Source organism: Saccopteryx leptura, chromosome 7 (assembly GCF_036850995.1).
Source record: "Saccopteryx leptura isolate mSacLep1 chromosome 7, mSacLep1_pri_phased_curated, whole genome shotgun sequence".
NCBI lineage: Eukaryota > Metazoa > Chordata > Mammalia > Chiroptera > Emballonuridae > Saccopteryx > Saccopteryx leptura.
In genome coordinates this window covers 100,223,255-100,247,529 of record NC_089509.1, presented here as the reverse complement: position 1 = coordinate 100,247,529, position 24,275 = coordinate 100,223,255, and the positions used below count along the sequence as shown (strand labels likewise).

General features: G+C 42.1%; 1 protein-coding gene and 1 non-coding gene across 3 annotated transcripts in view; both read right to left on the bottom strand.

Moving 5' to 3' along the window:
• Positions 1 to 23,845, bottom strand: part of ATIC (5-aminoimidazole-4-carboxamide ribonucleotide formyltransferase/IMP cyclohydrolase) — a 30,599-nt gene extending 6,754 nt beyond the window's left edge. For both annotated transcript variants that reach the window (XM_066345421.1, XM_066345422.1), the window contains exons 1-12: positions 23,733 to 23,845; positions 23,292 to 23,418; positions 22,191 to 22,267; positions 20,597 to 20,663; positions 14,799 to 14,887; positions 14,343 to 14,494; positions 13,854 to 14,010; positions 9,700 to 9,825; positions 8,772 to 8,879; positions 7,839 to 7,924; positions 7,075 to 7,164; positions 4,326 to 4,454 (exon numbers count right to left, since the gene is read on the bottom strand). In XM_066345421.1, the coding sequence (XP_066201518.1) occupies positions 4,326 to 4,454; positions 7,075 to 7,164; positions 7,839 to 7,924; positions 8,772 to 8,879; positions 9,700 to 9,825; positions 13,854 to 14,010; positions 14,343 to 14,494; positions 14,799 to 14,887; positions 20,597 to 20,663; positions 22,191 to 22,267; positions 23,292 to 23,418; positions 23,733 to 23,751 (1,227 nt within the window). In that variant the 5' untranslated portion in view covers positions 23,752 to 23,845. The remainder of the gene's footprint in view (positions 1 to 4,325; positions 4,455 to 7,074; positions 7,165 to 7,838; positions 7,925 to 8,771; positions 8,880 to 9,699; positions 9,826 to 13,853; positions 14,011 to 14,342; positions 14,495 to 14,798; positions 14,888 to 20,596; positions 20,664 to 22,190; positions 22,268 to 23,291; positions 23,419 to 23,732) is intronic.
• On the bottom strand, positions 15,793 to 15,928 carry LOC136379273 (small nucleolar RNA SNORA55). Its single transcript, XR_010746751.1, has one exon. It is a non-coding gene; the product is annotated as a small nucleolar RNA SNORA55 (small nucleolar RNA).
• Positions 23,846 to 24,275: the final 430 nt, after the last annotated feature.

Genomic DNA, 24,275 nt, shown 5'->3' with positions numbered 1-24,275 from the left:
ACAGAATGGTAAACGGCCCCAGGCTTTTTCAGCTTCGTTTGTCTGTAAGCATCTTATACGGCATTTATTGTACCTCTCTCAAACGACGGAATGAAGTGAACTATTCACGCTAACTAAGCCCCAGCGTGTTCTACTGAAAGACTCAATACTGAACTTATCTGTCATGGGATAGAGCACCATGCCTACTGCATCAGCGACTCAAACCGATGCTGCTTTGTAACTACTTTGGTTAAGTCTGCTTACTTATCACACAAGATACGAAATACCATATCCACTCCAACACTAACAAATAATGTTTTCCCTGCCATAGTACCAACGAGAACCTGAAGATGCGATAACATTTGTTTAGGAAAAACACTGAGAATTTTCACAGAAATCACAAACAATTGTGATGTCCACACACAGCCAGTGCTGTCCAGAGAAAGTCAAACTAGGATCATTTTCGCTCCATTCAGAATATTCTAAGTAGAGACCTATTCAAAACTGCACTGTGAATTGCCTGTTCCAATATAAAACAACTATTATAGCCCCAAAGTCACTATCTCTACTATAAGGGGGAAATAAATACAAACTGAAAAGAAAGATGACCTCTGTTAGCATAAGTGGACAAAGGACATAAGCAGCAGCTAACTGTCTACCAATTAATAAGCTAACTGAAAAACTGACACATCAGACTTCATCAAAATTAAAAACTTCTACTCTGCAAAAGACCCCATATTGAGATGATAATAAGACCAGCTACAGAGCAAGAGAAAATATCTACAAACCACATACTAACAAAAAACTAGTATCTAAAATATAGAGAGACCTCTCAAAACTCATGCATAAAAAAAAGATCTAATGAGAAAATGCTGGCAAAGGACATGGCCAGACATTCCACCAAAAAGGATATACAGATGGCAAATAAACATGTGAGAAAATGACCATCATTAGCTGTTAGGAAATGACAATTAAGACAAGACATCTAGAAAAAAGCTGTGAAGAATGCAGAGAAACTGAACCACTCTTCCGCTGCAGGGGCAAATGTAAAACGGTCCAGGCTCCCAGGAACAGTCTGGCAGTTTCTTAGAAAACCGAAACATGCAACTACGATGCGACACGGCACCCAGCGATGACACTCCAGGGCTTTTATACAGAAGTAAACACCTACGTGCACACAAACACCAGTTCGTGAATGACAATGAACAACACTTGCAGAAAGGGAGAACAGAGTAGCTGCCGCTAAAGGTTAAGGTGGAGGTGGGGCGAGAGGGAGGTGAGTGCGCTACCCAGGGCAACAGGAGGGGTCCGGGCGGTGATGGAGACACTGGACTACGGTTCAAGACTTTACCATGAGGGGAGGTGGGGGGAAGGGTACATGAGAACTCTTAAAACTGTATGAGAGTCCATAAGTCCATAATATTTATTTATTTTTTTTACTCTCAAAATTACAATCTTAATTAAAAAACACTGTTAGGATTTCTTAAGGATTTGTAATTCTAAGGTGCTACTAATGGAACGCATTCTTTCCTATCTGCAGCTGCTGTTTGAGTCACCGACTGTGCCTTTATTCCCGTGTTCCTGAGAAAGTATAATAACCAGTGCCAGCCTCTCAGATGTCCGCCTTCAAATATAACCTGTCCTCTGAGTCGGGATGAAGGAAGAAGCAACGTGTCAAGGAAGGGCTGAGGGTGGGTGCGAGGGGTCCAATCCTACAAACATGGCACAGATACACAGTGAAAGCAAAGGAAAGCGATATTATAGAAACGAAGAGTCAACAATCCAGGCATGTTCATTAATGCTCAATACCCACTCCTTACACTTCTCCCGCTCTCCCAGGACTAAAACCGGTCTAGACCTAATAGTGCAATCTGATGACTTTGAGGCTGGAATGTTAACAAAAACCTGCTTTTAAAGAAGAGAGGGAAATATAAAGGAGGAAAAAAAAAACCCTTCTTATCCTTAGGTTCCCAAATTTCAATTAAAAAATAGATATAAAACAAATAGAAAAAAATTGAGATAAAAGAGCAATTAAAATCATCCCCTCAATCTTTGTTAAAAAAAAAAAATCCAAGCTAGTACAACCAGAGGCACAAAACCTATCAATTACTGCTTAATTATTAATCAGTCCAATACCTACAAACCTACAAGGAAAACTTTGTACGAAGTCAGTATCTCAATAGTTAGGCACGACTGTCAACATGGCATTTAGGTCAATACGCTTTCTGTACTTCTAAAGATGTGTTAACCAAACAGCTTAATAAAGTAATAGGAAAGCCTCACTTTACTGTCAGCTACTTAAAGTTACACAGCTGCAAAATATTGTTTCCATTGTGAAAATCCCAGTACCCCTCACAGCCTTCACCAAGGAATGAATTTGAAGGGCTCAAAGGAAAGACATTTCTATGTATAATACCTATATGTTCCTCTGCTTCAGGGAACCATTAATTTTCAAAGTTAAAAATGGAAGAATACCCAGTAACTTCACAAAGAAAGATCATGTCTTAGTCCCCATGTGTTTCCTAACAGAACTATCCCAATACAGGCTTGAAAGCTCATTTTCAGCCATTCTACTTAAAGCAGGGGTCTCAAACTCGCGGCCCGCCCACCAATTTTGTGCGGCCCGCAGACTAATGTCCTAATGTCTGCGGGCCGCACAAAATTGGTGGGCGGGCCGCGAGTTTGAGACCCCTGACTTAAAGCCTCAGCGGTCAGACCTGGGAACAGAGTCTAGTCCAGTGGTAGTCAGCTGGTCCACTAGTGGGCGGAAGCAGAGCAACCAAAGTATAAATAAAAAGATAGATTTAACTATAGTAAGTTGTTTTATAAAGATTTATTGTGCCAAACTTAGCGAAAATCCGACATAAAGTACTTGGTAATTATTATTATATGCTTTAACTTGCTGTAACTCTGCTTTATAAATTTTATAAAGTAAAGTTACTTCCCTACTTTATAAATCACCATTACTGTGGAACTGGTGGGTGGTTAGAAAATTTTACTACTGACAGAGATACAAAAGTGGGCAGTAGGTATGAAAAGGTTGACTACCCCTGGTCTAGTCCCTCACTTCTGGTTCAGTGAATGACTTGTTGAGAGACCAATCCTCTACTAAGAACAACAGGAAAGCTACACACAGAGCTAGTGAAATGGCAAGCACTGAGGGCAAAAGCCAAGACAGAGGAAGAAGTGAAAGTGACGGTCTATGCTTTCCCCTCAGGGCACCTTCCAAGATGCTGGCAACCAACTCAGATGAAAAAGCTGAGCACAGCTTTGGAGGCTCACAGGACTAAAAGGCAACAATGGAGTTCAGCGTACACCAGAGAGGCGTGGTACGTGGACGCTTGCAGCTTACAGCAGAACAAGGGTGAACCCTAAACAGAGCAGTCCTTACAAAGACTGAAGCCTAAATTCAAATCTGCTCAACTCCCGCCTGAATAAAGATGATCTGCCTTCATGTGATCTGCCAGAAGCATAAGTCAACCCAGAACCTCAGAACAGCTCTGTATTATCACAAGCAATGACAAGCAGTCAATCAAAAATACCAGGCACACGGGCAGGTAAGACCACAGCTGCAGAGCAACACATCTCCGAAGATGCGTTGTTAGACCCAGAAACTGCCAACGTTAGACCCAGAAAAATATGTCAAATTGGAGGCCCAGTGAAGAGATTTCTGAAACCATCCACCAGCTCACCCATTTTCTTCTTGTGTAATCTTAGGCAAACTTCTTAACTATCTCCTATGTCACAATGTTGTGACCTTAACAATAGAGATTACAGTAGTCCTCCCACCCCGGCCCCTCCATGTAGTGTTATTATATTAAATGATATAACACATAATTATAAAATAAAATCACTATTATTACCCTAGGAATATGTCTTTCCTATAAGGTGACAAAAAGCAAAGAGCAAAAAGTTGTTTACACAAAAACACTGATCTCAGTTCTAATGAAAACCACTGAAATACCCACCGTAGTGCATCTATACATGAATTGCTGTGTGGCCATTCAGATGAACATGTGCAAACACGTTTATTAATACAGAAACACATTTATAACTCAGTGCATGAAAAGAGGCAAGTTACAGAACAGAATTATAAAAGACATGATCCCACTTATGTATAAATGAAGATAAATCTCTGTGTCTATACAGAGTATTCACAGAAGCTTCTAATACAGCCTTTTATTCATTTTTTAAGCCCTCAAGCTTACTTGATGACTCAAAGACACACTAGACATTAACATATCAACCAGTTATAAATATGGGCCATGATAAATGCATAAGCTTAAAAATATTAAAAACAGACCTATAAAATTAGTAACATTCAGTTCAGACATTTTCAAACTTACATCTTTGTTCTTGGTAACAACATTGCTAAATAATGACCTGTCGATGACACCATTATTTCTCTTCTGGCTTAAGCGAAGCCCAAAGAGAGTTCGAACTTCATTTTCATCTGGATTGTAAGACTGGTCCATCTAAAATACAAATATAAAGAGTTAGAAGTAATATATATACTTACATCCCATAAAACTTTTCATGTAAATTATAGACAAAGGATTTCTTTGTAAACAGGGTTATATGCAGTTTTTAAATTAAGCATACAAAAAATCATCTCAGTGTGGGTACGAAGAGAAGGCCAGCCACCAATATTTTACACCAAAAATTTTTATAGGTTTTATAACTCTATAGGGTATTACTATGGGTTTTACAATTTTTCTTCTTTTTTTTTTTTTTTTTTAATTTAGCATGTGAGAGAGACAGAGACAGACAGACAGGCAGGAAGGGATAGAGATGAGAACCATCAACTCATAGTTGTGGCACTTTACTTTTCATTCATTGCTTCTTATATGTGCCTTGATGGGGGTGGGAGTGGCGAGGGGCTCTAGCTGAGCCACTGACCCTTTGCTCAAGCCAGCAACCTTGGGGTCATGTCTATGATCCCACACTAAAGCTTGTGAGCCTGACCTGTGGTGGCGCAGTGGATAAAGCATCGACCTGGAAATGCTGAGGTTGCCGGTTTGAAACCCTGGGTTTGCCTGGTCAAGGCACATATGGGAGTTGATGCTTCCAGCTCCTCCCCCCCTTCTCTCTCTCTCTCTCTCTCTCTGTCTCTCCCCTTCCTCTCTAAAATGAATAATAAAAAAAGAAAGAAAAATATACCTAGTGATGTGCTGGTATATGTTAATAAATAAATAAATAAATAAATAAATAAATAAATAAATAAAGCTTGTGAGCCTACGCTCAATCCGGATGAGCCCAAGCACAAGCTGGCCACCTCGTGGTGCTGAACCTGGGTCCTTAGCGTCCCAAGCTGACACCTGATCCTCTATGCTACCACCTGGTGAGGCAGATTTTACAATTTTAAAAGATTAAAACCAATGCTTCTACTGATTGCATTTTTGGTTGAATCACTATATAATCCTTTTGAAACATTAGCAGATAAAACAAAATTTGCTAATAACAGGCTGTGGCATAAAAATTAATTCTAATTTTTCTTTTTTTCTGAAAATCTATTATAAACTATGTGTCTATATGCAAACTGAGCCAAATTCTCGAAGTACTGAGGAAGTGCCAGCAGCCTTTTCACACTTCTGAATATGAAACTGTCAGCTGCTTAAAGATCATGGTGATGAGCTCGGGTTTGGAAAACACTCTTTATGTTGCTGTGCATAACTGCTAATGGCCATATATCCTTAATACCTTTACCAACAAAAGACACAATTAAGAGAATGAAAACTATAGTGGCAGCTAACTGGTTGAACCTACTGTCAAGTAGCTTAGGAGAAAAAAATGTGTGTATTTAAAGTGGTATTTTTTCTCCTTTCCTTAAAAAGCTGATGTGGAATATATGGTAAATCATACATTACTGGTATCTTATAATCAAGGATAAAAGTATTTGGAACTTCCATTATATGAAGTTGGTATTCTACAGATTTTCTGGCATCAATACTTTCTGAAAAACAGCATTATAATTTTTTACTTTCTAACTCAATTAACTCTTTGCTTTATCACTGTAAAATCTTAGACTATGGGCTAATTTCCCTTATATCTAAGAGCTAGCAAAAATCAGTAAGAAAAAAAAATCTCAACTTATTAGAAAAATAAGCAAAGAGTGTAGCTCATAAAAAGTAAAAATACTCCTAAATGTGAAAAGATGTTCAATCCACACATAATGAGAAATAAAAATGGCAAGGAGATGCCCCTTTCATCTATCTTATGGCTAAGATGAAAAAGTTTTCGAAACCTCAAGGTAGCCGGCTTGAGCACGGGCTCACCCAGATTGAGCGTGGGGTCGCTGGTTTGAGCATGGGATCATAGACATGACCCAATGGTCGCTGGCTTAAGCCCAAAGGTCGCTGGCTTGAACAAGGGGTCACTCGCTCTGCTGTAGCCTCCTGGTCACATGAGAACGCAATCAATGAACAACAAACGTACTGCAACAAAGAATCGATGCTTCTCATCTCTCTGCCTTCCTGTCTGTTTGTCCCTATATGTCCCTCTCTCTAATTTTCCTCTGTCTCTGTCCAAAAAAAAAAATGAAATAGGATACTTTACACATTCCCATTAAGACATAAAATTTGCTGTAGTTTTAAGAGAAGTATCGATATCTATTGGAATTATGACCCCGTTTAACTTCACACCCTAGGGCTCTTTCTTCTGGATTATTCATTGTAGGGATTGTGTTATACCTAAAGATTGGTGACTGTCTAGGTAAGATACCCAGACATGGGGAAAAATTCCATGGTGAATTTATTCCATAGTGAAGCACTGTGTATTTGTGTCAGTTATGGGAGAAAAAAAAGGGAAAAAACATGCACATATTTGCTAAAAATGTATTTCAGGAAAGATAAGCAAGAAATTTTAATTATTAGGTATTTTTAATAACTATTTAAAAAAACAAAAAAATGTTTATTAAGAATAAGAAGACAGCCTCATCTGAAACCCAAAATCAATAGCAAAAAAACAAAACAAAACAGGATTAAGGATAAAGAAACTGCAGTAAAGAGTGTTGGCATAAAGGAGTTATTAAATATGGGGGAAAAGAGACACAAAATAAAAGAACAAATTACCGTTTCAGGCATGAAATTCACTAACCTGAAGAACACAGTAGCTCCCATTTTTCTTTTTAGAAAGTATTTTCAAAGCTTCTTCTTCATATCCTGGGGCAACAATACCGTCAGATACCTGTAAATAAATATTTATCTGTTCTAAGGAATTACAGAACACCTCTTTGAAAATCTAGAGACAATTATTTATCTCGAATAATGCAGCCACAATTTCTGGATTTTCCAGTTGCTTCACTTGAGCTGTTGGTTGCCCAGCACTACCCCCTTTCTGGAATGCTTGTTTGGTACTCAGCTGATGGAGAGCAGTTTTTCAGAGTAGTTTATAATTTTTCCCATTATACAATCCCCCATTGCAGACTCACGGAGGTTTACAGTAAAGCCCATTATTATGTCACCATCCGAGAAGGCATCTTTTGCTCTTCAGAAAAAATAACTTTGACATTAAGATAACAAATACTAGAAAATTTAAAAAATTAAACATATAAATTAAAACTTTATCTTAACAGCAAAATTCCCATTTGAAACATTAATTCACTAAATCTCAAAATTACAATTCAGTCAAGGATTTATGTTCTTCATAAAATATGAACATTCTAAATGATGAACTAATTTATACATGGTATAAATACACTGCTCACAAAAATGAGGGGATATTTCAAAATGAATATGAAGTGATAAAATATCCCCTAATTTTTATGAGCAGTTTATTATATGTTATAGTTTCAGCTAACACTGAATAAATAAAGCTTTACTCAGTTATGCATGGACCAGGATATATAAATGTCCACTAACCTCTCTGGAGATGATTTTGGCTGTAGGAACATCACATATATCAGATAATGCAATAAAATCACCAAATGAAGACATCCTATCAGCTCCTGAAAATAAAAATTAAAAAGAGGTATTTACCATAAATTAGAAAAAGACAAGTATTTAAAAAAAACCCAGTGTGATCATGTTAAATCCATTTCCTAAGTCTGGTATTGTTTACATAAAATTGAAACAATAGATTAATAAGTCATTTAACTGAAATAATCAGTGAGAAAGTAACCTTTAATTTCACCCTGTTGAGCAGCACTCTGCAAACTTGTTCTGTGACCAGTTTGATATAAATGCTTTTTAGGCTCTGTGGCCACATGGTCTCTGGTGCAACCAGTGAACTCTGGTTGTAGTTCTAAACCAGCCATCGTCCCCACATCGACAAAGGGACATGGCCTTATTCCAATCAAACCATTTACAAAAAATAGGTGGTAGGCTGGATCTTGTCTGTGAACCCTAGTTTGCTAACCCCGGCTACAGAAGGTAAACTGTAACATCAGGTTTCTCAATAATCTTCCAAAGATAATATAGTAATATTCACAGGTTATTAAACACACAAATTAGGTATTTGTGAAACGTGTAATTCAAACCAAAGTCAGTACAGCCAGAACAACCATACAATTTTAGTCGTATATTAAGCAATTCAAATGCATTCAACAGCCTAATCTAAAATTACATGTACCAGGTTCCAATTATGCTCCCCTTTATTACATTAAAATACCAACACACTTTTACAAACAATTCTATTCCAAGGCACTCATACAGTCATTCAGAGTATTAATAAAAAACAAATTAAGGATAATATGAAATCTTACAACAAAAAAAATTATTACTATTTTATTCTACTTAATATAAAATACCGCTTTTTCTACTAACAAACCCAAAACACCTGGTTATTCTCCTGACCTCTTGCTCGTGCGTACGCAGCCGAGATGGGGGTCAGGGTTTGATACATGTCATAGACCATGCAGACTCTGGCCTCATCTTCACTAAGTGGAATTCCAACGGCAGCACCTGACAACGGAAAATCACAAAAGAAACCAAGAGATACCAAGTTATTAGATGTCGACTCCTAAATCAAAGCGACCATTTTCTTAACATTGTTTATGCAGCACAATTTCTAGCACCTGTGCCAAATTAAACAGAAATCTGTTTGGCCAGATAATTAAACATCAAAAATGCAGTTGTAGGGGAGGGGGAGGCGGAGACAGCCTCCCGCTCTGGCCTCTGAGAACAGCCCCGTGTCTGAGGCTGGCCAGCACCGGGCACGTGCAGGGAGCTAGTCTACTTCAGTCCTGACTCTCCGTTATGCCCTGGACCCCAGCACGCGTATTTCTTCCTGCTCATGACGCTTTAGCACTGAATAAACACCTGAGGACTATTCATGTGCTGGACCGTCAACAGATCTGGTGATATAAACAAGTTGCGGAACTGACTTAAACATGAAGAGCAAAAAGGTACCTCGTACAACGGCTGTCAGGTCACAGACACGTGTCCTGAGAAACCTTCGTTAGGTCTACTCAGTGCCATCCTCATACGTGTGGAAAACTAGTTAATCACACTGCATGAAGCTATTTTATTTTCTAAAATTTCACGTTTCCATTACAAAAATACTATTTCCTAATCGTCCTATCTCACAATGTCACACAATGGTGTTTACATAGACTACCAATTTGTGTTTATTTTTATCATGTTGCTCTAATGAAAGTGTTAGCAGACAAAAAAAATATGGCTTCAGACTTCACAGAATGTCTGTATCTGCATAAGAATGCACCAAGTCTTTTTAAAATGAAAAAGACATGAACTTCGAACAGGGCCGGAGCCAACGCGTTACCTGCCGGGCTGACGTGCTTGAAAGAGGCCGCGGCCGGAATGCCCAAAGCGTCTTTGAGTTCTTTCACCAGCTGCCAGGCATTCAAAGCATCACACAAGTTTATAAATCCAGGGGCTCCATTTAGAACTACATATAAAAAAATATACAAGCATGACCAAGTAGGACCAACAACGTCAGATATATGTACATTTCTTAAAACCACACATGACTTAAGTGAAGAGCCAAACAGATCGACACAAACAAATAGGAGACCTTGACGAGAGAAGTGAAAACACACACACTCCACTGGAGGCCCGCATCCAGCAACCCAGAAATAAACCAGGAGCAGTCCAGGAAGGGGGAAAGAAGGGCAAGACTCACGACGGGCAGGGTTCCATTTCACTAGAGAACGAAGACTAATCAATCACGACAATACAGAGACAGTATAAACTTCAAGCTATGAACGTTGCTGACTGAAGAAAGAATATTACAAACTCAAGTGCTGAGAGCTGTGAGCAGGATAGGAGGGAAAATGTGATGAATTTCTCTCCTTTGACACCAGTCCCAGTTCTGCCTAAATTTGAAATGCAGTTAAGAAGACTAAGATTCAGAGCTCTGCGTTACCCGTTTTCTTAACAATGACAGGATTTCTTAGAAGTTAACACTTCTTATTTGTAAGTTTAGCACATAGAAAAAAAATAGCGGGCTCTTAATTAAAAATAAACACACACAACTGCATTTCCTTTGTGTTACCCTGGGCACTAGATACTTTAAAATGTAAAACTTTGCCAAATACTTACTGCGTACCTACTGCGATGTTAGGCACTGTCCTAGGTACTTGGGGTATCATCCATAAATAAAATGGCTACCCCCTCAAAAATATATCAGTCTTTATGGAGCTTATGAAAAAGGAATAGGAGAAACAAAATAGGCAATAAACAGTAAGCAATAATAGCAAATGTTAGGTATTCATACGAATGAGTTGAAAACATACACACAAAAACCTATACTTGAATGTTTTTAGCAGCTTAAATTCATAACTGTCAAAAATTATCCTTTCATTTTTTATGTCCCTCAGGAGGTGAATGGAGAAACCAACTATGGCATAGCCGTATACAATAGAATATTATTCAGTGATAAGAAATGAGCTCTCAAGCCACCAAGAGACATGGAGAAACATTAAATGCATGCAGCTAAGTATAAAAAGCCAGTGTGAAAAGGAATAGAGTATATGATTCCAATGTTACAACTTTCTGGAAACAGCAAAACTATGGAGACAGTAAAAACATCAGTGGTTGCAGGGGTTACAGGAACAGAACGCAGGGAGTTTTCAGGTGGTAAAACTATTTCAGGTGATATTATCGAGGTGCCTAACGACAGTATGCATTTGCCAAAACCTACAGAACATAGAACAAAGAGTAAAGCCTAATGTATACTGGGGACCTTAGTTCATAATGATGAGCCCTAGCCAGTGCACAGTGGTGGAGCGCTGTCCTAGAGCACCGAGGATGCCAGTTCGATCCCGGGGCAGGTACTGCCGGATGGATCCGAGGGTGCCGGCTCGACCCCAAGCTGCCAGTTCAAGCCCCAGTCAGGGCACATATGAGAAGCAATCAATGGCATAAATAGAACAAATTGATTCTTCTCTCTACCTCTTTCTCAAAAGTAAAATAAAATAATAATAATGAATACTGGTTCATCAAGAGTAAGAAATGCAAGTTAATAGGGAAAAGTGGGGAGGGGATGTCTGTGGTCTACCTTCCAATATTTTCCCACAAATCTAAAACTGCTCTAAAAAATAGTACTTCAGAACAGAAATAGTTCTCTCAACCAAGTACAAATACAAAAGCTTTTGAAAATGAAAAATTGGGGACCTGACCAGGTGGTGGCACAGCGGGTAGAGTGTCAACCTGGGATGCTGAGGACCCAGGTTCAAAACTCCGAGTTCACAAGGTTGAGTGCGGGCTCACAGCTTCTGACTGGGATCACAGACATGACCCCACGGTCGCAGGCTTGAGCAAGGCGTCACTGGCCAGCTGGAGCCCCCTCACCCCCCCAGTCAAGACACATGAAAAGCAATCAATGAACAACTAAGAATGCTGCAACTATGAGTTGATGCTTCTCATCTCTCTCCCTTCCTAAAAGAAAAAAAATTGAAATCTGAAAGTACATAAACTATTTTTTTGCCACAGAATCTAAAAGGGGAGTATATCACTATAAGGAGGAAATATCTGAGATACATGAGTAGATAAATCTGTTCTAAGAAATTCTAGAAGTAAAAATTCATGCAAAATGTCAGGTTTCTAATTATCCATTTAATAAATACTTCAGAAACATGACAATCAATATTCTAAGCACTAGGGATACAGCAATGAACAAACAAGAAGCAATGAATAAAGACAGACAAGGTTTCCGTTCTTAGGAAATGACAGAAATATAAATATTTAGGGAGAAGACTAAATATAAATATATGCAGCAAAATGGAGTGATGTTACAGAAGTGTGACTGACAGCTACTATGGTCTGGGTGGTCCGAAGGCTTCTATGAGGTGGTGACATTTAAGGTGAGATCTGAATGCAAGTTAATAGGGTACTATGAAGACCAGAGAGAAGAATTCTGGGTGAAAGGAGTGACTAGTGCAAAGGTCCTGGGGTTGAAGAAGCTCAGCCTAAAAGAAGGTGCTATCAGTCTGCAAGGAGAAGCTGGGGAGAAGTGAATGAGAGGAGGGTTGTGGAGTAATTAGAGCAAGATTAAGAGGTTTCTAGGAAAAAAAGCCAATGAATGTTTTTAGTAGGTCTAACATCTGATTTAGGTTTTTAAAAGATGGCTCTGTTGTGAAGAATAAAAAGGACAAAGAGAATGGAGAAGTCTGGGAGACTTTTGGGGTAACAAGGGGGGCTGAGGCAGTGTTAGAAAATTTATTTGAAGTAAAGTACTAACAGAAGTAGTTTATCCACTAAACGTGAAGGGTAAACAAGAGAGTATTTCAAATTCTCCTCAAACCTCCTACACTGCTCCCCACTCCTCCCCCTCGGGTGGTGACAGAGCAAAGAGAAGTGGCCTGGCGTGACTGCGTCCTCCCACCACCACGGACCCACTGAGTGCCTGCGCCTGCCCCCCACCCCCAGGCTATGGAGCTGTCCTCACTCTCAGCTGACAACCACCCTCCCTCCAAAGCCTGGGGCTTCGAGGGGGCCACTCACACCCACAACTTTCTCTTGTCACCTGTACCCCCTTTCCCTTCTACCACAGAGCAGGACAAGCCCACTTAAGAACAAAACTAGCCTGACCAGGAGGTGGTGCAGTGGATAGAGCATCTGATTGGGACGCAAAGGACCCAGGTTCGAAACCCTGAGGTTGCCAGCTTGAGTGCGGGCTCATCCGGTTTGAGCAAGGCTCACCAGCTTGAGCCCAAGGTTGCTGGCTTGAGCAAGGGGTCACTGGGTCTGCTGTAGCCCTCCCCACCTCCCGGTCAAGCCACATGTGAGAAAGCAATCAATGAACAACTAAGGTGCCACAACGAAGAATTGATGCTTCTCATCTCTCTCCCTTCCTGTCTGTCTGTCCCTAGCTGTCACTCTGTCTCTCTGTCTCTTTCACCAAAAAGAAAAAGAACAAAACAGAATGAAAAATGGGAAACCCTCCTGTGACTCTACAATCCTATGGAAGTCCTCACTAATTCCTCTGTTCAAAGAATTCCCTGCATCGCTGTTAACCTCACATTCCCGTTTGGCCCAGGTCAGCCAGGCTTCCAGATCCACCATGCTAAGGAAACTGCTTCTCACAGAACTGCCAAACCAAACGGTCACCTTTCTGTTCTCAGCAGCAGCCCAACTGCTTCCAACGTTACAGCTTTTCTCTGCTGGTTCCTCCACTGCTACCCCCAGGCTTGGCCTTGAGCCTCGTCTACGAAATCCAGGCAATCCACCCTGTCCTAAGTTTTCAAAATTATCTGTAAGACAAACACATCCCAACTCAACCTCTCTCCAGAAGCCTAGACGATCTTCAATATTTTTTGCTTACCAGTCCAACTGATATCTCAAACTTCAGGCAGCTTTAAGAGGTATAATAAAATTGACTTTATTTTCTAAACGCGAACCGCATCGGATACAACACAGAGAAGGACACCCCCCACCCCGACACAGCAACCGTGCCACAGAACCTTCGGCCTTTACCTGTGATGGGCAGCTTGGGCTTCAGCGTGTACAGCTGGGCTGGACTCTGATGAGGGTTCATCCCGTACCTCAAGGGCATCTGCGATATCCCTTTGCTATACTGCTTCCTGAAGTAATCTGAAATAGCTTCATCGTACTGTGCGGTGTGAGTGAAAGCCTACCGGAAGTGGACATTTTGTGAGACGCCAGCAGCATTTCCCAGAATGGGAACAAAATTGTTTTCTCTTAGCAACAGCCAACTACACCCCCCCCCCCCATTCCACACACTCCTGAGCAGGAAAGACACCAAACAATAAGAAAAGGCACAGTGAATTATTCCCCTTCCAATTCTCTTTTAATCTTTTTAAGGGAATACTTCTCTAATACTTGGTCTCATTTATAACCAAAGCATAGCAGCTCCAAGCAGAGCCTTGGGAAATGATATAATCGAGTGAGAAGTGAGTACTCTTTTGTTTCACAAACACTGCACTAGATATAAGCGACCCCCACCTTCAAGGCCAGCTGGCGCCTCGTCTCCAAGGAGGTGTCCCTACCGCCGGAGCTGTGCATCTCCGTGGACACGGCCGTGTAGTCCTCCGGGTCGCACACCACTGTCACTCGGGCGTGGTTCTTGGCTGCTGCTCTGAGCAGGGTTACTCCCCCTTTGAAAAACAAAAGACAAGCAGTTTCCTATCGGTGTAACCTCTTTCAAATACAGTCATTGTACACATACCTCTACTTTAATTCTTGACTTCAACGCTAAGGGAAAAAAACCACCCAGAGGAAGCCCTCCACAAAGAAACAGCTGAGAAAATAGAGATGAATTACCGTCAACCCGGCACACAATCTGGGAGCCGTCACCGTTTCCTACTCCCTCAACAGTGAAATTTCAAAATAAAATCTGATTTAAATTTTAAATAACCCTCTCCTCTCGTCAGTCTTCAAAAAATGGTTTTTCCAACTTACCAATATCAATTTGCTCAACAGCCTCTTCAACAGTTACATCTGGAGAAGCCACTGTCTTCAGAAAGGGATACAGGTTACAAACAACAACTCTAAAAGAAGAAGGTACTTGTCATTAAAACCTCCATGTACGTGGTTTATCGCTTTGTAGGAAAAAAGTCAATTGCTATTAATGTGATGGGTGTTCCAAACCCATCAAGATCTAAAACGTAAAGCCTGACAGTTTAGCATTGTAAAAAGTTCGGTGGAAAGTCAAGCCCTCCCCCATGCTGCCAGCGCAGGCAGACCAAAGGGGCTCCGGTGGGCCGGGGCTCCATGCACGCGGCCGCCGCCTGGGCACACCGCTGCCGCCGGGGTACGCCGGGGCCCCATGCACGCTGCCGCCGCCTGGGCACACCGCTGCCACTGGGGTACGCCGGGGCCCCATGCTCGCTGCCGCCGCCTGGGCACACCGCGGCCTCATGCACGCTGCCGCCGCCTGGGCACACCGCTGCCGCCGGGGTACGCCGGGGCCCCATGCACGCTGCCACCGCCTGGGCACACCGCTGCCACTGGGGTACGCCGGGGCCCCATGCACGCTGCCGCCGCCTGGGCACACCGCTGCCGCCGGGGTACGCCGGGGCCCCATGCACGCTGCCACCGCCTGGGCACACCGCTGCTGCTGGGGTACGCCGGGGCCCCATGCACGCTGCCGCCGCCTGGGCACACTGCTGCCGCCGGGGTACGCCGGGGCCCCATGCACGCTGCCACCGCCTGGGCACACCGCTGCTGCCGGGGTACGCCGGGGCCCCATGCATGCTGCCGCCGCCTGGGCACACCGCTGCCACCAGGGTACGCCGGGGTACGCCGGGGCCCCATGCACACTGCTGCCGCCTGGGCACACCGCTGCCCGCTGTTCCATCAAGCCATCAACAACTTCACGAAATTTAACATAAATGTAAAAACACAAGGCTATAGAGAATATCCTCATATTGAAAAGTAACCAATTTTTTTTTTTTAATGTGGCAGAGTTGTAGAGACAGACCCCAGGACAAGTGGAAAAACGGCCCGTCTGGATTTCCTCTGCTTTGTCTGTGGCACCGTCTGTCCCCACACCAGCACCAAACAGCAAAGGATGGGAAAGATTCAGGTGCACGTAACCATTCAATTCTAGATTCTATTTCCAGTGAATTATGTACGAGGGTGAAAATGATGGGATATTCTAAGGGTAAAATATTGGCTTGTTTTGTTTTCAGAGAGCTCATATGCAATAAAGACAAAAGGTGAAAGGATTAAAAAGTACAAACTGGTCGTCACAAAATAGTCACGGTGATGCAAAAGGGAACATCGTCAATAATATTCTAGTAACTATATACAGTGTCAGATGGGTATGAGATTCATTGGAATGAACACTTAGTAAGATATATAATGTCTAATCACTGGGTGCACACCGGAAACATTAATAGAATACTGTATTACTGTTTTTTTCGCTCCACAAGATGCACTCCCCCCCCCCCCTCAAAAGTCGAGGGGAAAATGCCTGTGCGTCTTATGGAGCAAAAAATACAGTATTTTATTAAATATTTTAACACGCCATTTGGTTCAGAATTTTTTTTTCTTATTTTCCTACTTAAAACCCTAGGTGTGTCTATGGTCAGGAACGAAAAATACGGTAAATTTAAGTTAAAAAAAGGAAAAAAGTAGGTGGCCAGAAAAATAAGATACAGAACTAATCTAAAATTAACAAGTGAAGTAAAGCTTCACTCCTAGAACTGCCATGTGAGAAGCTCTGTGGACTGGTCCCCAGAGAAACAAGCTCAGCTGGAAAAAATAATGAAGAAAAAGAGAAGGGTACACTTCCCAATGCCTATGACTTTAATGTCAAAACCAGGCACAAGAAAAGACTGTCTCGTACCTCTTACAAATACACAAAAATCCTCAAGAAAATACTAGCCAACTGAATCCGGTAAAATATAAAAAGAGGCAGACACCACAGCCAAGTATGGTTTATCCTAGGAATGTAAGGTTGGCTTAACATAAAAAAATCAGCTAACGGAACAGACCACGTAACTAACATCAAGGACAAAAACCACCTGGTCATTTGAATAGCGGCACAAAAAGCATCTGTCAAAACTCAATACTCATTCATGATAAAAAATTCAACAAATTAAAAAGAGAAGTGACTCAACATGATAAACAGTATTTAAAAAGCACCCACTGTTAACATTATACTTAAAGGTTGAAGACTGATTTCTCCTAAGATCAGGGATAAACAAGGGTGTCTACTCTTGCCAATTCTACTTAACATTGTACTGGGCAATCTCACCAGATCAAAAGCAGACAAAAGGAAAAAAAACAAAACATTAAGACTGCAAAGGAAGAAATGATGCTATTTCTATTAGCAAGTGACATGATCTTACAACAGAATATCCTAAGGAATCCACAAAAACAACACTCATGAGTTCAGCAAGGTTGTAGAATATATACTTTACTGAACATGTATATACTAGCAATAAACATTTTGAAAGTGAAATTAAGAAAACAATTCTACTTATACTAGTATCAAAACCAAAAAAATGAAGACGACATTTAACAAAAGTACTTGTACATCAAGAAGTAAAAAATTGTTGAAAATCTAAAACGAAAAGACATCCACGTTTATGGACTGAAAACGTAATATTGCCAAGTTGACAGGACCACCCAGATCAGTCACAGATTCAACACAAGCCTTGTGAAAATTTCAACCTCCCCCCTTTTTTGCAGAAATGGGCAAGCTGACCCCAAAACTCATGTAAATGCAAGGGACCTTGACTAGCCAAAGCAATCTTAAGGAAAAAAAAATAGTGGGAGGACTCACTTCTTAATTCCAAAATTTACCACAAAGCTGCAGTAATGGTGTCGTGCTGGCAGACAACAAACACAGACCAGGTGTGCCAAGGCCACCCAATGGGAAAGGAATAGTCTTTTTAAAGAGTGATGCTGGAACAACTGGGTCACCACATACGAAAGAATCAAGCTGCACCCGTATTTCATACACCAACACATAAAATGTCACAAAGAAATCAAAGATGCAAGCATAACAGCTAAAACAAAAAAAAACAAACAGATAAATTAGAATCATCAAATTTAAAATTTTAATGATGATCAAAGGACCATAAAGTGAAAACAGCTCATGGAATGAGATAGCATGAACTCTTATAACTTAATAATAAAAAGATAAATAATTCAAATAAAAAATGGGCAAAGGATCTAAACAGACATTTCTCCAAAGATACACAAATGGCCAATAAGCATGTGAAGAGATGTTCAACATCACTAGGAAATGCAAATCAAAATCACAGGGAGACACATCACAGCTGCTAGGTTGTCTACATCAAAAAAATACATAACAAATGTTGGTGAGGATGAGGAAAAATTAGGGCCCTTGTACAATGCTGTAGGGTATGTTAATGATAGAGCACTTTGGAAAACCGTGTGGCAGTTAAACATAGTTACCACCTGACCAAGAAATTCTACTTGTAGGCATCTACCCAAAAGAAATGAAAGTATCAGTCCACAAAAATACTTGTACATGAATACTCATAGTTACATTACTCTTAACATCCAAAAAGCAGAAGTAATCCAAATGTCCATCAACTAATGAACCAACAAATCAAGTTTGTCCATACAACAGATTATTTTGTAGCAAAAACAAATGAATTACTGATAGTGCTGCTTTCCAATAGTTGACCAGTGATGTTTTTAAGGAAAGAGCTTGGTCAAAAGGAGAAAAATGTAAAAAGATAATATAAACTAAGTCACTTTAAATTTGAGTTGGAGTTGCCATTCCATAAGAACTTCCCTTCGTGTCTTACTCCTCAAACACTGGAATATTAAAACAAGAAAACTAATATTTGGACTGGCAACATTATGTCCCAAAGAACTGTTTGCAAACAAAACAAGAAAGCAGGTATAACTACTGGACTGATTACTTCTAGACTAAAAATTAAAAACATTGTTTAGAGGCTCTGGCCAAGTAGCTCAGGTGGTTAGTGTAGTCCTGACATGCTGAGGCTGTGGGTTCGGTTCCCCGTCAGGGCACATACAAGAATCAACCAGTGACAGCATGAATAAATGGAACAACAAATCAATGCTTCTCTTTCTGTCAGTCTTTCTCCCTTCCTCTCTCTCTAAAAATCAAATTCAATCAATCAATCAATCAATACATTGTTTAGAATTAGTGTCACTATGTCAGCTTATTTGCACCAATAGAAATATCTTCTTTTTTCTGATGTACTGGTTCCCTTCTCCCTTCTTTCTTGTAAATGCTGTTTGCCTTTGTCTCCTAATCAAAACCCTTTAGGTTTTTGCCTGAATCAATGCTTTCTGAATAGCTATTCTTTTTTTGGTCACAAATAAATGCTGTTGCCTCTCAAAACAAACAAAACACAAAAAACTGAAGTACTGATGTTATAGCATGGATATATCTTGAAAACATGCTTAAGTAGTCACAGAGGACCACATACTGTATTTCCCACTGATACAACATGTTCAGTATAGATAAATCCATATAAATAGAATCATACTGGTGGGGTGTTGGGAGAAATGAAGAATGTATGTTAATGGATATTTTTTGAGGTGATAAATACATTCTAATATGAACCATGGTGATGGTTATACAACTCTGAATATACGACAAACTACTGAGTTGTCTATTTTATTTATTTATTTATTTATTTATTTATTTATTTAGTGTGTGTGTGTGTGTGTGGCAGAGACAGAGTCAGAGAGAGGGACAGATAGGGACAAACAGACAGGAAGGGAGGAAGACAAGAAACATCAATTCTTTGTTCATTGATTGATTTCTCATATGTGCCTTGACCGGGGGGCTACCGCAGACCAAGTGACCCCTTCCTTGAGCCAGCGACCTTGGTTGGGCTCAAGCTGGTGAGCCTTGCTCAAACCAGATGAGCCTGCACTCAAGCTGGCGACCTCGGGGTCTCGAACATGGGTCCTCCACATCCCAGTCCGACGCTCTATCCACTGAGCCACCGCCTGGTCAGGCTTGAGTTGTCTATTTTAAATTGGGAGATCACATGGCATGTGAATTGTATCCAAATAAAGCTGTTCCACACATGAAAAAAAAAAAGTGAATAATTTTATGCAAATAACTAAGTTGCTTATACATTTGAAAATTTAGATCACTTCTTAAAAAAGAGCCTGACCAGGCGGTGGCGCAGTGGAGAGTCGGACTGGGATGTGAAGGACCCAGGTTCGAGACCCCGAGGTCGCCAACTTGAACGCGGACTCATCTGGTTTGAGCAAAAGCTCACCAGCTTGGACCCAAGGTCGCTGGCTCTAGCAAGGGATTACTCAGTCTGCTGAAGGCCCACGGTCAAGGCACATATGAGAAAGCAATCATGAACAACTAAGGTCTTGCAACGAAAAACTGATGATTGATGCTTCTCATCTCTCTCCGTTCCTGTCTATCTGTCCCTGTCTATCCCTCTCTCTGTCCCTGTAAAAAAATAAAATAAAAAAATAAAAGAAAAGGTTGTTTTTTGTTTGTGTGTTTTGGTAATATATATTTGGCAAAACCAAAACGCTAACACACGTACATCAGAGAAGGTATTCAATAAATGTTTACAGTCAAAATCATTAAACTAAGACTAATGGTAATCTTTTTTTTTAAATCTTATATTGGTTTCAGGTGTATCGTTTAGTGATTAGACAATCATATACTTTATATAGTGTACCCCTTGATAAAAAAAAAAAGGGGGCACCAGGTTTGGCATACTCTTCATCTTTGTTCCTGTATTAAAAATTCAACTTTGAATTTTTACCTTATAAGAGTGAAATCAAGTCTGGCCATGTCAGCATTATCTTCTGGGATATTACGAGCCAAGATTCCTAATTTAACAAAGTTAAAATATGAGTTCAAAAACAAGTCAGAATAAGGAACTTCTTTCCAATATAATCCCATCAATCAAGCTGAAGTTTCTAACGTAGCCTAATTTTAATACCAAACACAGTTTAAAATAACAGTAACAGGTATATTTTAAAATATTTTTTATCAGCTTCTGATTCCACTTTCCTTAATCACCAAAGTATAAAAGGAATTTTCATATAACTGTTGCCAGCTCCCCTAAGTAAATGGCTTGTCTAATGCTTAGCCATACAGCCTTTTATTCTGCCAATTTCTCTGTAACTAGTAAGTTAGCGATCTACTTATTTCTCACCATTTTTGACTGGGATGCCATTTGCTGTCTCAGATGAATGAACAAAGTAGAGTACTTTGAAAAAGAATACTTTTGTAAATCAGTTATATGGTCATACTTTATGCTAAGCTTAAGTCATGATAAAATCTTTCCACACATAGGGGCCCTGGCCGGTTGGCTCAGCGGTAGAGCGTCGGCCTAGCGTGCGGAGGACCCGGGTTCGATTCCTGGCCAGGGCACACAGGAGAAGCACCCATTTGCTTCTCCACCCCTCCGCCGCACTTTCCTCTCTGTCTCTCTCGTCCCTCCCGCAGCCAAGGCTCCAATGGAGCAAAGATGGCCCGGGCGCTGGGGATGGCTCTGTGGCCTCTGCCCCAGGCGCTAGAGTGGCTCTGGTCGCAACATGGCGATGCCCAGGATGGGCAGAGCATCGCCTCCTGGTGGGCAGAGCGTCGCCCATGGTGGGCGTGCCGGGTGGATCCCGGTCGGGCGCATGCGGGAGTCTGTCTGACTGTCTCTCCCCTGTTTCCAGCTTCAGAAAAATGAAAAAAAAAATAAAAGATAAAAAAAATAAAATCTTTCCACACATAAAATCTAAATATTTTCATTAACTCCAGCAGGAACTATCACTTTACAGGTCAGTACTAACAGCAAGTAGAGAAAAAGAAATCTGAATTATTCACACATAAAGCAAACTGGATTTTAAACAAGTTCTAATGTACTATGAACTTTTGTAGCCAATGTGACAAAAATCAATATAACCTCAGATTTTTTTTTTGAGCTTATGACCTGCCTTTTGCTTTGTTTATTCTGCAAAGTAATCAAATAAAATATTCCTAAAAACCACTGATTATTTTATTTTATTTTTCCAAAGTGAGAAGCAGGAGGAGGCAAACAACTATAGCATGTGCCGGACTGGGATCCACAGGGCATGCCCACCGGGGGGCAATGCTCTGCCCATCTGGGGCATTGCTCTGCTGCAACTGGAGCCATTCTAGCGCCTGAGGCAGAGGCCATGGAGCCATCCTCAGTGTCCTCAGTGCCTGGGCCAACTTTGCTCCAGTGGAAGAGAGAGATAAAGCAGATGGGCACTTCTACTGTGTGCCCTGGCAGGGAATCAAACCCGGGACTTCCACACACTGGCCCAACACTCTACCACTGAGCCAACCGGCCAGGGCCAACCACTGATTATTTTAAATTGAAGGTACCAACTACCTACCAGCATGGACTGCAGGATGCAAGGTTTTCACACGTCCCCCTAACATTTCAGGAAACCCCGTCAGCTCAGAGACATCTCTGAAAATAGATAACCAGAACATTGCTAATCTTTCCACTTAATTGTCATTTTACATTTTATACTATTTCAAAGCATCCTCTAGCATTAAGTTTACTGTTGTCATTTTCAGAGCAACAAAGGACGACAGAAATGTGAAATCACCAAATAAAAGGAAAACCCTCCCAGTTTCTGTAGGATGATGTGGCAGCATGTGAGCATGCGCAGATGATGTAACACCGTGTATACAGCGGAACAGCCCACGGCCATGCCAGTCGAGATGTGGACAGTACAGAGGAAAGTTCAGTGTGTGCTGTGGCTCGCTAAATTCAAATCTGTGACCAAAGTGCAACGTGAATATTGGCGCGTTTATAACGAAGCGCCACCACATAGGAATCACATTTCTCGGTGGGATAAGCAGTTAAAGGAAACTGGCAGTTTGGTGGAGAAACCCCGTTCTGGTAGGCCATCAGTCAGTGACGAGTCTGTAGAGGCTGTACGGGATAGCTACCTAAGGAGCCCTAAAAAATCTGTGCGTGAGCTCACAGCGAACTGCACTGAATAGGTATGAAACTGGGAGAGTTTCCTTTTATTTGGTGCAGACTTCACATTTCCATTGTCTTTTGTTGCTTTCCTGTGACCGGTCAAAAGTGCACCATGACTTTACGGGCACACTGTAGTTACCAGAGATGCTAAGGGAACAGAGGTAGCTTTGAATCTTGAAGAGGTTAAGTTTCCTAAAGAACAGGTCAAAAGAGACCATGTGAATCATAAACCAGACTTTGTTTTGTGAAAGAAATAGCTGACCTAAATTAATTTAAGGAACGGGTTGGGGGAGGGGGTTTCTAAAATGAGGACACCAGGGGTGCTAACCTCTGGCTCCCCTCCATACTTAACTCTGCAAACGCGCAGTAGTTATAAAACCTCTCTGAGCCTCACTTTCCTCTTCTGTAACGTGGGTGGGTAAGCAAGTACCGACCTCACAGCCCTGTGGGCGGGAGAAGCAGGCGCCTTTCCGATGGGACTTCACTGCTAAGCGTGCCTTACCTGACTGCCAGACCCGCATCCCTAAGCGCCTTTGCAGTCCCTCCAGAAGCGACCAGATTCAAACCAACCGAAGTTAGGCTTCTGGCAAATTCCACAAGGCCGGTTTTGTCAGAGACACTAAACAAGGCTGAAAAAGAAGACATTTTCCCTCCTCAGTCGCCGCACGTGACAGTATGATGGGGGGGGGGGTGCGTTTTGGGGGAACACAGTCAGGCATCTCAAGCCCCCAGAACCCCGCCCACATCACCCAGGCCCAGAGCCCGGGTCTTATACCCCAGGCAGAGCCCGGGTCTTATACCCCAGGCAGCCGCAGCTCCGCGGGCCGGGCCCGCAGGCCTGCAGGGCGGCGGGGACCCCGGGGCCCGCGGGCGGCCGCCACTGCCCGGCTGAGGGCGCTGTGGGGCCCGGGCGCCGAGGGCCGAGGACGCGCGAGGAGCTCACCGAGCTGGCCGGGCGCCATGGCTGCAGACGGCGGGGTGCCGAGCGATCCCGGGCGGCGGAGCAGACGCCACGTGCGCGGGAGCGTGGCGGCCCACACGGTCGCGATCCGGAAGCGAGGAATGGTCCCGCGGCCACCTGATGGGTCACGTGACCCTGCCCGCCCCACCCCCGGCCCGCCCTGCTGCTTTGGCCCTGAAATTGGAGCTTCCAGGCTGAAAGGGAAGGCGGGGTGCGGCTCCCGCTGCTTCTCCTGCGCCCAGACCTTAAGCTTGAAGGATGCCCGCACCTGTCTCGCGCTGAGGGCCTGACTTGACCCGGCCCCCAGAATGTGGCTGTCCCCGGGCCTCAGGAGCAAACGCCTGTGGCCCAGGGCACCCTCTCCCCAGAGGCTGAACTGTACATTAAAAGTATCAAAAGCCTTGATACCAAACCCAGGAGAAACCCAAGGAAAAGCTCATAAAGCGGCGAAGGTGGACAGTATCTTGGCAATCACCTCCTATGCTCCTGGTTTCAGGAAACCTAAAAATAAATAAATAAATAAAT